Consider the following 16,380-nt stretch of genomic DNA (forward strand, 5'->3'; position numbering starts at 1 on the left):
ACCCGCTGCAGTCAAGTCCAAGGAGGCCTTCTGCAGGGGTACTGCTTCACGCCCCTGTAGTTTTCAAAGAACATTCCCAGGATCTGAAATTTGGTTCAATTTTTCATAACAGTAGGATTAATATACTATAGGCAGCATATAGGATAATTTCATCTGCTTCGTTAGTGTTGGTTCATAACTCTTAGTCTTTTCACAGACCAAAAGCAGAGTGGTTCAGATGTAAAAGAAAAGATCAAATTTAGCATTGCTAAAGAAGGAGCGCCTCGGGGCGTGGTGGCGCACGCCTTTAATCCCAGCTCTTGGGAGGCAGAGGTAGGAGAATTGTCATGAGTTCGAGGCCACCCTGAGACTCCATAGTGAATTCCAGGTCAGCCTGGCCTACAGTGAGACCCTACCTCAAAAAACAAAAAAAAAAAAAAAAAAGAAGAAGAAGAAGGAGTGTCTATCTCCCCTGCAGGGGTTAAGAGTGGTGGGTGGGCAATCCCGAAGGGGATGACCTGCATCCCCAAGGAGGAGGGTCCCTTTGGAGGGGGCCAGTGATGAAGGAAAGGATCGTACCAACATGTGCTGCTTACATACTGAGTGTGCACATAACTAATAATAATAATTAAAAAAAACAAGAGTGGGGGGTGAGATCTTGGAAGCATATCAACTCTCCCATGGGGTCCCATGGCTGGTAGTTGTAAGTGTTTCCCTCCAGTCTGGTTCCATTTCCTTCCTTACCTCTCAAACACTTCCTCCCTCACAGCCCTGACCTATAAGTTCCAAATGTTTTCCTTCTGCTTTGAAAGTCCCACTGCAAATCACCTACTCCCAAAGCTCCACACCCTTTACCCTCAGTGAACCCCTTCCATTGTGATCGTTACAATAAAACTTCAGTGACAAACCATCTGGGAAAAAAAAAAAAACTGAGCAAAGCCTACTGCCTAGATGCAGTAAATGTAAATGTTCATGTAAATGAAATATGTGATTGTCAGGATGATTTTTTTTTCTATTTGGTACAGGCTATAGGTTTTAGACAGACATGCACTCAGTACTTCAGTGTGAAATGCACATAGATGCACTTAGTACTTCAGTATCACAGGCACATGCCTGCACTTAGTGCTCCAGCACTACATGTGCTTAGTGCTCCAGTACTACATGTGCTTAGTGCTCCAGTGCTACATGTGCTTAGTGCTCCAGTGCTATGTGCACATTCATGCACTTAATGCTCCAGAACCACAGGCACATGCATACACTTAGTACTTCAGTATGCCACTCTCTGAGTCTGTATGGTAATGTCTATTCAGGATAAAATAATTTAAATATAAAAAGAAAAAGAAGGAGAGGAGATGATCTCTGTAGCATTTATCTTCTTGTTGCTGGGACAAAACACCCAACCAGAAGCAGCTGATGGCAGGAAAGGGCTTATTTCTGACTTACGGTCCCAAGGGGAAGTGTCACCATGGCAGGGAAAGCATGAGCAGACTGCGGGGTGTCACGTCTCCACAGCAGCAAGATGGAAGTAATCTGAGTGCCGGGCTTACAGCTGGGCATGTTACACTAAAGCCCACCCTAAGTGACGCACCTCCTCTGGCAAGGCCCCACAATTTTCCCAAATTGCCATGATCTGGGAGGCAAGTACCCAAAGCACATGAGCCTGTGGGAGACATTTCATTCAAGCCACCACAGGCTCCTAGAGCATGGAACAAAATTAGTGAGGTGATTTCTGGTCTCAGGGCTGTGGCTTGCTTGATAAAGCTTAGAAAACTCACTCATTCTCTCTATGTCTCAACTCCCTTTATTGAATAAGAAATTGAGTTTGATTATTTCTGAAGTCCTTTTTAGCTCTAGAATCTATTGAAGCCTAAATTTTCCAATCCATGTATATGCCACTTTGCAGTATTGCCAATGGCTGCATTCCGTTTGATCCTGCCACATCGTTTCTCCTTGCACTGATGCCTCCAGTGTGCCCATATGAACAAGCAGCCCGCCAGCATTTTGCATTCATCCTTTACAGATCAGCCACTTGGTATCCAGGGCAACTCTGCAGGAAACCAGACAAAACCGTGTTCTTAAATCTCTTAGGCTCACTAATTACATTGCGAATAACTATTACACACCTCAGCAGAGCGGTCAAAAATAGGTAATAGGAAAGCTCAGTTACAAAGAAAGGACACCTGACTTATGATATGGCTGTCAGACATTCTTCACTAACCGTTCTTGGCATTGAAGCCATTCCATTGCTATGTTTACACTCAACACATACCACCCATCTCTCAATTCCCAGAACATGGGAACTAAAATTTTTCCTGCTACCTTGGGTCTGGGAAACCCCCCAAAATGTCCATCCCAGGCCAGGAAAAATCACATGCATCCTGGCATATCCACATCAACATTACATTTCATCTGAGCTGACTCCTTGCCATGATGCCTCCAAAAGCTGCATATAAATGACGTGTTTTCACCAAAGCTCTTACTGTCAACCTCTGCCTTTTTCAAGAGCTGAATAATTTGGAATCTAACAATCCTGGGTTAGAATTATTGTTCTGCTGATTTTTTTTACTGTGTAACTTTATTTGCATCTGCTCATCTTGAGCTAAAAGGAATAATGCCTTCCTCACAAAGGCCATGAAAGGATTGGATGATATGTGTAAGGTAAGTACACTGCCTAGAATGCACTAGTCACTGCTTCAGTTGTGAGTGCTATATACATCCTGCACCCAGTGTGTTCATAGTCCTGTGTTTTTCATGCAATAGGAAAGGACAGTCTGCTAAATAAGGACATATCTCAACAGTGAGAACCTCAGCACTCATATGTGACAGGTGAAGGGAGCCCATGTGCCAATTTCATATAGAAAAATAAATAAAGATTGTTATAATTTGAATATGAAATGCCCTCCGTGGACTACTGTTTTAAGCATTCATTTCTCAGCTCCTGTCAGGGTTCCCCCAGACCACTGGCCCATCCTGCAGAATTCAGAATCACCAGCCTCCACAATCATGTAGGCCAATTCCTTAAAATGAAGCTATTTTATGAAACTATTTTACATATGGGTTGAGAAGCCTGCTAATGTAGTCGGAAATCCCCAACATCCTGAACTCCAAGCCACTGTGGAATCCTTACATTATTGACCTCATTCTTAAAGAAAGCATATTATGTTACATAATCATAGTTATGTTATGAGCAAATAGTCACTAATAAACCAGTCATGGGCTGGAGAGATGGCTTAGCAGTTGAGCACTTGCCTGTGAAGCCTAAGGTCCCCAGTTCAAGGCTCGATTCCCAGGACCCACATTAGCCAGATGCATAAGGGGGGTGTACGCATCTGGAGTTCATTTGCAGTGGCTGGATGCCCTGGCGTGCCAATTCTGTCTGTCTGTCTGTCTGTCTGTCTGTCTCTCTCTCTCTCTCTCTCTCTCTCTCTCTCTGCCTCTTTCTCTCTCTGTCTGTCACTCTCAGATAAATAAATAAAAATAAATCAAAAAAATTAAAAGAAAATAAATAACTCAGTAACCCCCAGTGGTTAAAAACACAGGCTAGAGGCTAGAGAGATGGCTTAGTGGTTAAGCGCTTGCCTGTGAAGCCTGAGGACCCAGGTTTGAGGCTTGATTCCCCAGGATCCACGTTAGCCAAATGCACAAAGGGGCGCATGCATCTGGAGTTTGTTTGCAGTGGCTGGAAGTTTTTAGCACCCTCTTGAAGCCAGGTGCTGTAGCATGTATCTATAATCCCAGTATCCCTTTGAAAGAAGGGAAACAGAGACTATAAAATCCGCCGGAATCTCTCAAGCCACTTCGCCTGGTGACCACAGTGGTGAATGAGGTACTCTGCCTACCTCACAGAAGGTGGAAGGTTGAGGACCAACCTTCGACAGTTTTCTCCACACATGTGCTGTGGCATGCACACCTGAATCCATCCCCCACATGCCCTGCTCACACACACACACACACACACACACACACACACACACACACAGAAAGACAGAGAGAGAGAGAGAGAGACAGAGAGCACTCAGACTAAAGAGCTGGCAATACCTGACATCACATACTGGGTAATACTCATGGAAGTTTGCTTCAGATCAGCAAAGCACCATGGAAGGCATGTGGGACAGGTCTGCTCTGTGAGGAGCCCACATCCCACATATAGATTTAATCTATCATCATCCCACCCAAGGGGAAGCAAATGGAATGGGATAAATACTATACCATAAGTGGCACTAGGTCTGATGAGTAATAAATTGTGAGAACTAAAGGGGTTCAGAATTTAGAGATCCCTCTAACACCAGCTAAGAGTTCAAACCAAGCCATTGTCTATGTGCAGAATGATGCTTGCCTTTCAAAGAGTGAGCATTTCTCTTACCTTAAAAACGAACTGCCCAAATTCACATCCCTCTAATATATTTGTGTCCCCAGAATGAAAGAGAAGTTGAATTCACCTACAAAAGGGCCTTGGCAGATTGTTGAACGCTTATACAAGAAATGTGCTTGCTATACAAGGACATCCAGTTTTATAAAATGAACATTGTGTGTTTGAGGTTTCTGGTTTCATTTGCTGTTTTTATTCATTTGTTTGTGCTTTGCAATAGAACATTGCTATTGCCTGGTGTTGAGTTACCAATGATATTGATTGGCCTACAGTCTTGAGAGGTATATACACAGAGCATCTCTGACCTGCTTTCCTCAACACATGTAGCTCCCATGAGTCTTAGAGCAGCATAAATGTCTGCAAGCGGGGAAATCAAGGGTCTCCTCCTATCTGCCACCTGGGACAAACTTCTGCCCCTTGGCATCTAGTTTGAGTCCTTTATGTTCCTGAAAAATAATCCTGCTTCCCATCCTAGGAAGATTGCTCAGTGGTTAAAAACATTTGCAAAGCCTGCCAGCCTGGGTTCAAGTTCCAAGTCATCCATGTAAGCCAGGTGGGAAAAAGTGGTGCAAGCATCTGGCTTTTTTGTTTGTTTGTTTGCAGTGGCAACAGGCTTTGTGGCACATAAATAAATAAATAAATAAATAAATAAATAAATAAATAAATAAATAAATAATTTTTTTTAAATCCTCCTGCCTCCAGAACTGTCTAAGACTTGCCTCTACATACTGCAGAAGAAACGAAAACACCCTACATAGTTTTTATCTGAAATGAACTAATAGACTTGCCTTTACCCACCCCAAGTTTATTGGTCCTAGACCTGCTACCTGCCAGCTGTGTGATTCTGGACGTATCACTGAACCTCCGCCAAACCCCCTGAGTTCCCTTATTTGTAAGTTGGCATCACACATGTATACACACACACGCACACACGCACATGCACGTGCACCCCTACTCTTGCCTTGGGTTGCAGTGAACTAAGACAACAGCTAAGTGCGGGACAGCCGGAGGCAACCTGGAAATGCCCTGCAGCATCAACTTCTTCGTGCAGCTCTGCCTCCTCGTCTGCACACGTACATTTGCTCAAGTGACTGTGCACCAAAGTGATTGGAAACTCAGTACTTAGCATTGAAGGTAAAATTCTGCTGCTGTGGTGTCAGTCACTACAGTACAGATGTACAAGCAGATTCAGGTATCATGCATGACATTTTCAAACAATATACCATACCCTGGATACACACCTTTTGTAAAATAAAAAAAAAATCAATTTTATTAAAATGTCTAGGGGAAGAGCAGAGATAAGGAAATGTTACATCTAACAATAGCAACACCATGGTAAATGTGGTGCCTGTCTCGCCAAGCTGCAGGCCCACCTTCAGATCTCTGCATGAGCAACTCTGAGTTCCACCTGGTCTGGGGCTATGTTCCCATACTATCCCAAAATTTTAGCACAGTCACGTGCATGGAATACCTTCTCAGGAATGGACTGGCAGAATGAATGGACAAATCAGTCAATCAGTGAACACAGAGCCTTGTACACAGAACGGGGTCTGGGAGAGAGGTAGATGACTTAGACACTACAGTCATTCATTCATGGTTCTCCCAGTTTTGTTTGGGCTTCAAGCCTTCAAAATGTTTTTGGATCTAGCACATTATAGTGAAAAGTGAGAGACAGGTGGATCATCCAAATGCAGAAGTGACATTTCACAAACACCATTGTATCCCACCAGGATCAAGAATGTAGGGAGGATGTGTGGGAGAAGATTGAGAAGGACTGTCCCACAACAATGAGGTACTCAGGCAAAAGACAAAAGAGGGAAGAGAATACCCTATTTGATCAGTGCACATATTATTTATGCAATGCAACAACTACACAGAGTAATGTTTTTCAGTTCTTCAAATTATGGTAAAATACACATAGTATATAATTTGCCGCCTTAGCCATCTTTAGGTTCAGTAGCACTGAATACATTCATGTTGTTGCATAATCTTCACTCCATCCATCTCCAGAACTCTTCATCTTGCAAAACTTAAAGTGTATTATCTGCTAAACCTCATATTCCTTTTTCCCAAGCCTTTCAATCTCTATTCTCCTTTCTGTCTCTGTGATTTCAACTACTTTAGATACCTCGTATAAATGGAATTCATTTATATTTCAAGTTTTTGATTATGCGAGAGTTGTGTCATATTTTTACTACCTGCCCTAATGATAGCTGATAGCTTTTTTAGTTTTTCATCCCTCATTTTCATGAGGAAAATTTTGTTAGCTCTGTTTTATGATTGAGGTTGCTGAAGCTTTAAGAAATTAAGTAAACATAGCCGGGCGTAGTGGCGCATGCCTTTAATCTCAGCACTCGGGAGGCAGAGGTAGGAGGATTGCTATGAGTTCAAGGCCACCCTGAGACTCCATAGTGAATTCCAGGTCAGCCTGGGCTACAGTGAGACCCTACCTCGAAAAACCAAAAAAAAAAAAAAAAAAAGAAATTAAGTAAACTGCCCAAGGTGACACAGATAACAAGAAGTGGATGAGGAAGTTTTTCGGCTCCAAAGCCCTTGATTCTGCCAGCTGCTGTGTGTCCATGTGTTCTCTCAGTACTGGGGATATAGATAAGTACAGGGCATGGTCCTATGCTTCTCCAGAGGGCCACTGCTTTTCTTAAAACATTACATTGTACAGATGAGTGAAGTTCTAAACTTGCAAGGAATCCCAGTGGTACATATTGTGCGTGCTGTTAGAACTCAGAGCAGCTCTTTACATGGAGTGTCGCACACCACAAATGTCCATGGGTGCTGCAGGATTCAATCCCATGATTCTGTGCTTAATGTCATGGAAGAGAGTTACAGAGCTACAGCTCTTGTCTGTGGGATCCACGCCTCGTAGCAGATGGAATTGAGTACGTAGTAAATGCTTTCAGGATGTGTATGCCATCCGACCCAGAATTTGCCTAATGAAGTCTCCTAGATCAGTAAAACAGTTTATCCAAAAGGGTATGTACTGTAGTGGGAGGAATGTAAAGATTCCACAATAAGCTATATACACTGTAATATTATGCAGCCATTTCAAAGTGATATTGCAGGAGAATGTGTCATGTCCTGAACATATTTGGGTTAATAAAATTGACATTATAGAAAGCAGCATATGCATGCATGTGTGTGTGAAAATAACTTAGTATGTATTTATATACACATAGAAAGTGATCTCATGAAAATATAGTCATAAGTGTAAAAAGTTCATGTGCCAGGGCCGGGTATGAATCCCAGCACTGGGAGGCAGAAGTAGGAGGATCGCCGTGAGATTGAGGCCAGCCTGAGACTCCATAGTGAATTCCAGGTCAGCCTGGGCTAGAGTGAGACCCTACCTCGAAAAACCAAAAATACAAAAAGCTCATGTGCCAAATTATTGGTAGTGGTTATCAGGTAGTTTTGAAATTGGTGCTAGTTCTTCTCCCTTGAGCTGTCCTATATATTCTGAACCTATATATAATGTCTTTCTAATACCTTAATAAGTAGAAAAATAAACTTCTGTATGCATATGTGTGGTGTATGTGCATGTTGCATCTCCATATGTGTGGGTACATGAATGTGTTTATGTGTATACATGCAGTGGCCAAAGATTAACATTAGGCATCTTCTTCAGTAACTCTCCACCCTATTGTGTTTAAAAAAAAGAGAAGAAGAAGAAAAGTCTGTTGTTGAATGTACAGCTTAGTGATTCAGCTAGACCAGCCGAGCCATGAATTCCAGGGATCATCTGTATCTACCTCCCCAGTACTAGGATGACAAGCACACAAACCTATGCCTTGCATTTTTATGTGGATGCTAGAGATCAGAACTCAGGTTCTCATGCTTACATTGCAAGCATTTTACTCACCAGTCATCTGCCCAGCTCCTAGGGGGGAAAAATTTTTTTTAAGGTAGAAATAATGTTCAGAACAAACCAGAAGGAGAGCTCTGAGCTGGGCCCTAAAAGAAGATGAGTTCTTACCCCATAGCTACTAACTATGTACATACTTGAGGCTAGAGAAGAGGAGTGGAGCCTTTCACACAGATCTCTGAGCTACAAAGAACAGATAACTCAAAGGGGAAAAAAGGAAACTTGTGAAAAAGATGTAAATTACCTGAAAGAATGCAATGCATGTCTCTTAAGAGAACTGGAGGGGGGGGAAACAGGATGCAAAGGTGGAGCTGGGGAGATGGCTCAGCAGTTGAAGGCATTTGCTTGCAAAGCTTGACAGCCCAAGTATTATTTCCCCAGTACTCACAGAAAGCCAGGTGCACAAATTGTTATACACATCTGGAGCTTATTTTTTTTTAATTTTTAATTTTTATTAACATTTTCCATGATTATAAAATATATCCCATGGTAATTCCCTCCCTCCCCACCCCCACACTTTCCCCTTTGAAATTCCATTCTCCATCATATTACCTCCCCATTACAATCATTGTAATTACATAAATACAATATCAACCTATTAAGTATCCTCTTATTAACAGTGGTAAGAGGCCATGGATCGCCCATCATTTTCATTTTCATTCTCACTCTCATTCTCATTCTCTCTCCCCCTCCCTCCCTTCCTCCCTCCCTCCCTCTTCCTCTCCCTCCTTCTCTCTCTCCCTCTCTCTCTCTCTCTCTCTCTCTCCCTTACCTGCCTGCCCTCCAGAACCTAGAGATCTTAACTTAGAGATTTATCTCCAAGGCCATGCAGTCAGTGGGCAGTTAGCTCTTCTCTGGCCCAGGCCAAACTGTTCTTGACAAGGATAATCAGCTGGGGCATCAGTCATAGAGTGGCCATTGTAGGGTGGCCCTTTCTGGAATGGCTTTTCTCACTAAGGTCTTATTCTCCAGCTGGCTGGCACAGGTTTCTTTACACAGTAGTCTCTAGTTTCTAGGAAGGAGAAAGGAAGAATGCAAGGCCTCACAAAGCCTACTCTCAAAGCCAGCATGGGCAGCATTGCATGCCAAAATAAGTGTAAGGTCATACCATAATCAAAGGATGGAGGGAAGGAACTCTGGATGTGAACAGCCACATATCACGTGTGAGGGGTCCAATTACAGAATGGTAGAGAATGAAGAGTTATGGCCAGTTTTGTAAACTGTTTATAACCATAAAAGAACTCAGGCTGGCATGGGCTCCATCTGTGTAGTCACTGCACCATGTATACATTTCTATATGATGCCCTTGGTTCATGTAGTATGGGAGGAGAAAGACTGGAGAGGTGCCCATAAGCTTGTCACTGTTTCAGTCTGGATGTGACCCTGGTCATGACCCCTCAGATCCCATGACCAACATGTCCCAGGGACTCCACCTTATAGTAAAACTAAGTTAATGATACATCTGATGAGTGCCACTGTCACAGTGAGCCATCCAAACACTAAACCAACTACTCATTCACAAGACCAAGGTCAGAAAGGTGGAGGAGCAGGAAAGGCTAGTGCTACAGAGCAAATATTTAAAGATGAAGTCAAATGAAGGAATCAGACGTTCCATCAAGCCAAGCATGGTAGTGCATGCCTACAATCACAGTACATAGTAGGCTGCTGCAGAAGAGTCAGGAGTTTGAGACCAGCATGAGCTACATAAGGAAGCTCTCATTCTAAATAAGCAAGTGGGTAGGTAAGTATGTAGGTAGATAGATAAACTAACAAATAGACAGAAGATAGAATTTTAATCAGTGTCCCCTAGAGGAACAGTACTAATAGATTTTAATATATATGATAAAAGGGTATTGATTAGATTGGCTGACACAGTAAGGGCCTGGCAGTTCAGTAATGGTCATCAGCACCTTAGAGAGGCTGAGAACCTAGTAGCCTCTTGGACTGAGACTGAATACCTCACCTCAGCAGTCCCAATGGGGCACTAGAGGCCTGGAGGATTTCTGGAAAGCTGCTGGTCTTCAGTCCATGTTGCAAGGCTGTGCTCAAAAGTCCATGAAGGACGACAGCAGCCAGGTAGATGAACTCACCCACAAGTAGGTAAGTCAGCCAGGCAAAAAGCCACTGTGTTTTCCCAGAAATTCATTCTGCAAGAAGGTCTTCCTCCCTTGGATAATCCTTCCTTGAAATGCATTCACACACCTACCCAAAAAGTATGTCTCTTGCTTTATTTCTGATCTGATCAAGAAATTAACCATTCCAAGGCCAGGTGTGGTGGCACATGCCTTTAATCTCTGCACTTGGGAAGATGAGGTAGGAGAATTGCTATGAGTTTGAAGCCAGCCTGAGACTACTGAGTGAATACCTTCCAGGTCAGCCTGGGCTAGAGCGAGACCCTACCTTGAAAAACCAAAAAAAAAAAAAAAAAAAAAAAGGAAAGAAAAATTAACCAATTCAGAATTCAGGTAGGTGATATATTGTAGATCAATAATAGATAGATGGTAGAAATATAGAGAGAGATAATAGATTAGATAGATATAGATGATGATAGATGACAGATAGATAGATAGATAGGTAGGTAGATAGATGATAGATAGATAGATAGATAGATAGATAGATAGATAGATAGATAGATAGATAGATAAAGTTAAATCAAATCATTAATAAGTTTGTGGTAAAAAGCCTGGGCCCAAAGAATGAAAGTAAACAGGCTGAAAATCCAAGTAGGTCAGTAACCAAGATCCCAGAACAAACCACCTAGATTTCTGCAGCCTCCCTTAAGTCCTCAGAGCTAACCCAAGATAGGAAGGGAGTAAACTACAGGATGGAAAGTCTGCTGCAAAGTCAGTCCTAGAGAAGTGCTAAGGTCCTGGCTCAGAAAATGAAGCTGAACATCCAGTACCAACTGAAAACAAAGAAGGGGAAGGACCGGCAAGCAGTATGCTTAGCAATATGAAGGGACTGGAGCAAGATGGAATTGAGAATAAGGAAAAAGTCTGAGGATCTGGAAACCAGGACACTTGTCTGCATATTTAAGCTAGTGCTGTGACTGTGCGCTCTGCGGAAGAATCAGAGGTCTTCCTGGCAGAGACAGCAAGAGGATGTTACCAAAACTCCAGAATGGATCTTGACACTTGGCAGTCCAACAAAGTTCGCGTGCTCCTGAGCATGCATTGTGGCTTTCTTGTCTTTTGGTAGTTCATAGCATCTCTACCCTGCTAATTGCTTTCTCCAGTGTGTCACACCTGAGATTCTGAACTTTTACACATCCCTACCTCCAAAACATTTATGGTGAGGCCAGGTTAATATTTAAGTATAATGTACAAAAGAGTAGTCACTCTTGGTGAAAATTTCCCTTTGATTTCCCATCTCGAGTTCCTGAATGATAATGAGGTTTCTGCCTCACAGGAACTCTCTAGGAAGTCAGGGAGGGTAGGAATACCCTCTGAGGAGGCTACTTTGCCTCACACATGCCACATGTGGATGACTTAGCCTCATTCCTTCCCATCAGGGGAAGGCATTGCTTGCTGGTTTGGGGGAGAAACAGGAGGAAAACCTTGCTTGATTTGTGCCATTGCCTTGCAGGTCAGTGGGACTATGTACAACACAGGAAGACACGTGTCCCTCCGCCTGGACAAAGAGCACTTGGTCAACATATCAGGAGGGCCCATGACATACAGCCACCGGCTGGAGGAGGTCCGGCTACACTTCGGGAGTGAGGACAGCCAAGGATCGGAGCACCTCCTCAATGGACAGGCCTTCTCTGGGGAGGTATGTGGGTCTGCTGCAGTACTAAGTTTAAGTGTCAACTTAGAAGGTTTGGTGCCTGTGTCGACCACAGATGAATGGGCAGATAAGGAAGTGACCCTTTGTCTGTAAAAGAAGAAGGTCTTTCTCCTTTCTCCATGTGTCTTTCGCATGCTGGCTTTCAGTTTTGCAGGGAAGGCTGCAGTGAAACTGTATTTCCTTCTAAAGGTGCAAATCTCTTGGGATTCATGCCATCATATGTTTCTCTGTAGCAGTATTACTCAACTCCAAACACTTGCCTTTTGGCGTGTGCATATGTCTGTGTGTGTGTTTGTATATGTGGGCACACAGGTATGTGGACACACGTGCACCTGTATGAGCACACATGTGGAGGTCAGAGGTTGACATCAGTGTCTTTCTTGATCACACTCTACATTAGTTACTGATCCAAGGTCTCACATAAACTGAGAACTCACCTATTCAGCTAGTCTAGCTGGCCAGCTTGTCCTGGGGATCCCTGTCTCTGAGTCCCAAGTGTTGGGATTACAAGCAGCCACTATAACCACCTGACATGTATTTATGTGGGTGCTGGGGAGGGTCCATGCTCACGTTCTCACACCTATACAGCAAGCACTTTATCCACTAAACCATCTCCTCAGCCCCCGAGCCATCGCCTTTCACACACCTCTTCACTTACCGTCTCAGGTGCAGCAACCTCCCCTGTTGTGTTTGATAGCACAGCTTCCCTTCTGGTAGAATGGGTCTTATTTGCCTAAAGCTATAACATACTGTGAAACAAATGTCAGTCAACTAAGTAGTCTGCACGATTCTGCAGAGCGAAATGTCATCGTGTGCCACCATTAATGGTGAGTGTCACTGTGTGCCACCATCAACCCAGACAAAACTCACAGCAGTGGGATCGTCCACAGTTACAATTACAGGCAATACAGTTGACGCGGATCTCCTCTGTGTTGTGACACTCGACAAGCAGGGGAGCAGATATGACCTGTTATGCTTCCCTTACATGTACAGGCAGTTATAAACTGATGATCAGGAATCCTCACATGCTAAATACCCCCCAGCTGTGTTCCTGGTAAGACTCCTCATCGGGCTGGGGAAATGGGTAATATAATTGCCACACAAAGATGAAGGTCCTAGTTTAGATGCACAGCACCTTCTTACAGTACTGGGTGTGGTGGCACACACATGTCTGCAATCACAGCACTGGCACGGCGGAGACAAGTAGAAACACGGAGCTTGCTGGCTTTCCTGACTAGCCAAACTGGCAAGCTCTGGGTCCACTGAGAGACCTTATCTCATTAAAATAATATTGAGAAGCAATAAAGAAAGACTTTGAACACCAACCTATGGCCTCCACAACTTACAGGCATGCACAGGCATGCCCACCTGTGCATAAATGTGTGTCCACGTACATTTATGCAAGCCACACACACATACACACAAAAATAATGCTTAATAACCAATGTGAAGAGGGCTTTGAAATTACAGATATGCATCTTATAAGGTCTTTTATTTATTTTTTTAGTCAAGGTCATGTTTAAACCTGACAGTGTCAGCAAGGCCATATGCTAAAAACTAGATCCACAACCTGCAGGAGTCCGTTGGCCAGATTTTGATGTGTGTTCAAAATACATGGACTGAGGTTCTGTCTAGAGACCTTGCTAGTTACCAGGGATACAGGGATTTAAGGGAAATAAAAAAAAAAGGAAAAGAGAAAAGAGCCTCTACCCCTGAGGAGCTCAGAGGACTATATCCAAATCATTAAGGCGTAGTGTCACACTGTAATGGAGATACACTAAGGCCCTGGCAACCTCAAAGGCAGAAGTGACAATATTACTTGACGAGGTCACGAGAAGCTTCACAGAGATGCTGCCCTTTGAACTGGGCTGTGGAAGGAAACAATGAAGAACAATTTTAAAAGCATCATCTTTGAGCCAAAGGACCTGCATTTGTAGCCCCTGCTTTGATACATGCCGTGTTATCTTTGGATATTACTTGATCTTTCTAAAATATAATTTAGTTACTGCTCACAATTTCTTTAAAATTTTGGGGGTGCAGTCTGGAGAGATGGCACAGTGGTTATGTCTCATGTCTGTAAGGCCTAAGGACCAAGGTTCATTTCCCCAGTACCTACGTAAGCCAGGCACACTGGGTAGCACATGCATCTGGAGTTTGTTTGAAGCGACTGCAGGCCCTAGCACACCCATATTCTCTCTCTCTCACTCTCTCTATATATCTATCTCTATCTCTCTATCTCCCTCCCTTTTTCTCTCTCTAATGAACTAACAAATAAATAGAATAATGTTAAAAATAAAATATAGCATAAAGCAGAAAATGAGGAAATAGGATAAGGTCCTGAGACATGGCAGGGCTCTGTAGATTTCAGAGGCTGCACTTAGATTTCATCCAGCATTATCTCTGTCATCTATTAGTAATGGCTGTATAGACAATGAGGTTGAGTGCCAGTATGAGTCCCTGTCCTAGAAGTGTAGAAGCAAATGCTGGAATTGATGAGGAATATCTGCTAATGGCAAGCAAGGAATGGAAAGCTCTCGGGGCACTGGAGATCCTAAGCTTAAACACAGTGGGAACATGGTGAAAACGGCAAAATCTCACCATTTCAGAGTAACTGGGGAGGGCCAGTCTCAAGTATGGAATATTCAAAGGTAGATTAAACTCCTCCTTTTGATCATACAGGTTTGTGAAGGTTTGTGATTATGTCATCTGTTGACTCACTTGCTCACTTATTTGCTCATTGTTATTTCTTGGTTTGTTTCTCCCTTACTGGTCTGCCATATTCCAATGCCTATCACAACACTCTCAGAGTAGAAAAATTTCCACTATTTAACTGACTAGATGAAAACTGTAGCTGGTTACTAGTCTAGAATTTTTACATTGTAGAGTTTCTTCTGTGTTGCTTGTTACCTCAATACATGATTAGAGGGCTTTGCAATGTGTCCATGAACAGGTTACAGTTTTTCCAGTGCTTCTCAAATCCTTAAGGGATACATAATAATTTGATCTCTTAGCACATTAATTTTCTTAAACCACGGGGATTAGATACTTTAGAGATTTTGTATTTGAAAGTCCCCAGAAAGCCAAGCATGATGGTAGGCACCCATAATTCCAGCACTCAGGAGAAACAGGCAGGTTGGTCATGAGTTCAAGAACAGCCTGGGCTACACAGCAAGAATCTCTCAGAAAAAAAAAAAAAAAAGTTACCAGGACATACAATCAATGGTACATTATTAAGTCTTCTCAATTAAGAAGCATTCAAAGAAGAAAGCATTTAAATGAGTTACAAATAAGTAGTAGCTAGGAGGATACAGAGAGATTTCAAAATATTGGTGTCTAAGACTCTCACCCAACCAGCTGAATCAGAGACTCAGGGTTTGAGTTCCAGATGTGTACACTTGTCAGAACTTACCTAAGAGATCTTACGTAGGGACCACACCAATTTCAGATTTCAAAATCTCTGCCTGAGTTATCCCAAGTTTCTAGCCATAAAAGACTAAACATACCTTACTGCAAAAGAGGGAACAAGAGGGACTCAATGGTGATTGCCTCTTGGATATGGCAAGTTGGGGTGCTGTCTATACTGATGAGACTTTTTCTAAGCAGCAATCTCTCCTCTCTCTCTCTCCCTCTCCCTCTTCCTCTCCTTCTCCCTCTCCCTATTCTTCTCCCTCTCCCTCTCTCTCTCCCTTTCCCTCTCTGGCTTGAGCATCAATCTCAGCATAAGTACATTTATACCTTGCCCTGGGCAAATCACACCACTTGTATCTCATTTCTTTTCTGCAGTATGAATGATCTATAGACACATTGATGTGTTTCAACAAAAGAAACCAGGATTTTGGAGTCTCCAAAGTAATGTGATATGAACATCATTGGACTTCCAGTTGGCCTTGGATATTTAAATGGCTCTAGTGAGCAAGAAGAGTTTACTGTTTTCCACATAGCATGAAAGGAAAGGCCTAGAACCAATATGTGTAAGCTATGGACAGAAGGTGTTCAGTTAAAAATATGTTCTCACAATGAGACCTACCAATCCTTATCGATAAAAAGAGTTTGCTCCTAAAAATAGTGGCATGATGTTGTTGAAATTATTAGGCACTTAACATAATGTGATGTTTTCATAAAAATGAGTTACATCCTAGTGAGTGTGTGAACTGTTAGCTTTAATGTTTCTTCTAATAACTAAATTCTGCACAGACTAGGATTTGTTTGTAGAAATTACCTTCAATCGGATTTCCCTAAAAGTTAGCCTCTGTAACCAATATATATATATAGTTTGTGTGTATATGTGTATACATTTGTAACTTAACTTTAACTTTCATTTTATACTGCCTTCAAAGCCACTCTTGGTCTCTATTTCTGGCTATCCTTTGAG

The 16,380-nt window shown here is 42.7% G+C and overlaps 1 protein-coding gene across 2 annotated transcripts in view; it reads left to right on the top strand.

Moving 5' to 3' along the window:
* Ca10 (carbonic anhydrase 10) overlaps positions 1–16,380 on the top strand; it is a 546,239-nt gene that overhangs the window by 415,688 nt on the left and 114,171 nt on the right. For both annotated transcript variants that reach the window (XM_045159300.1, XM_004655625.2), the window contains exon 5: positions 11,808–11,993. In XM_045159300.1, the coding sequence (XP_045015235.1) occupies positions 11,808–11,993 (186 nt within the window). The remainder of the gene's footprint in view (positions 1–11,807; positions 11,994–16,380) is intronic.

Source organism: Jaculus jaculus, chromosome 9 (assembly GCF_020740685.1).
Source record: "Jaculus jaculus isolate mJacJac1 chromosome 9, mJacJac1.mat.Y.cur, whole genome shotgun sequence".
In the NCBI taxonomy this organism is placed as follows: Eukaryota; Metazoa; Chordata; class Mammalia; order Rodentia; family Dipodidae; genus Jaculus; species Jaculus jaculus.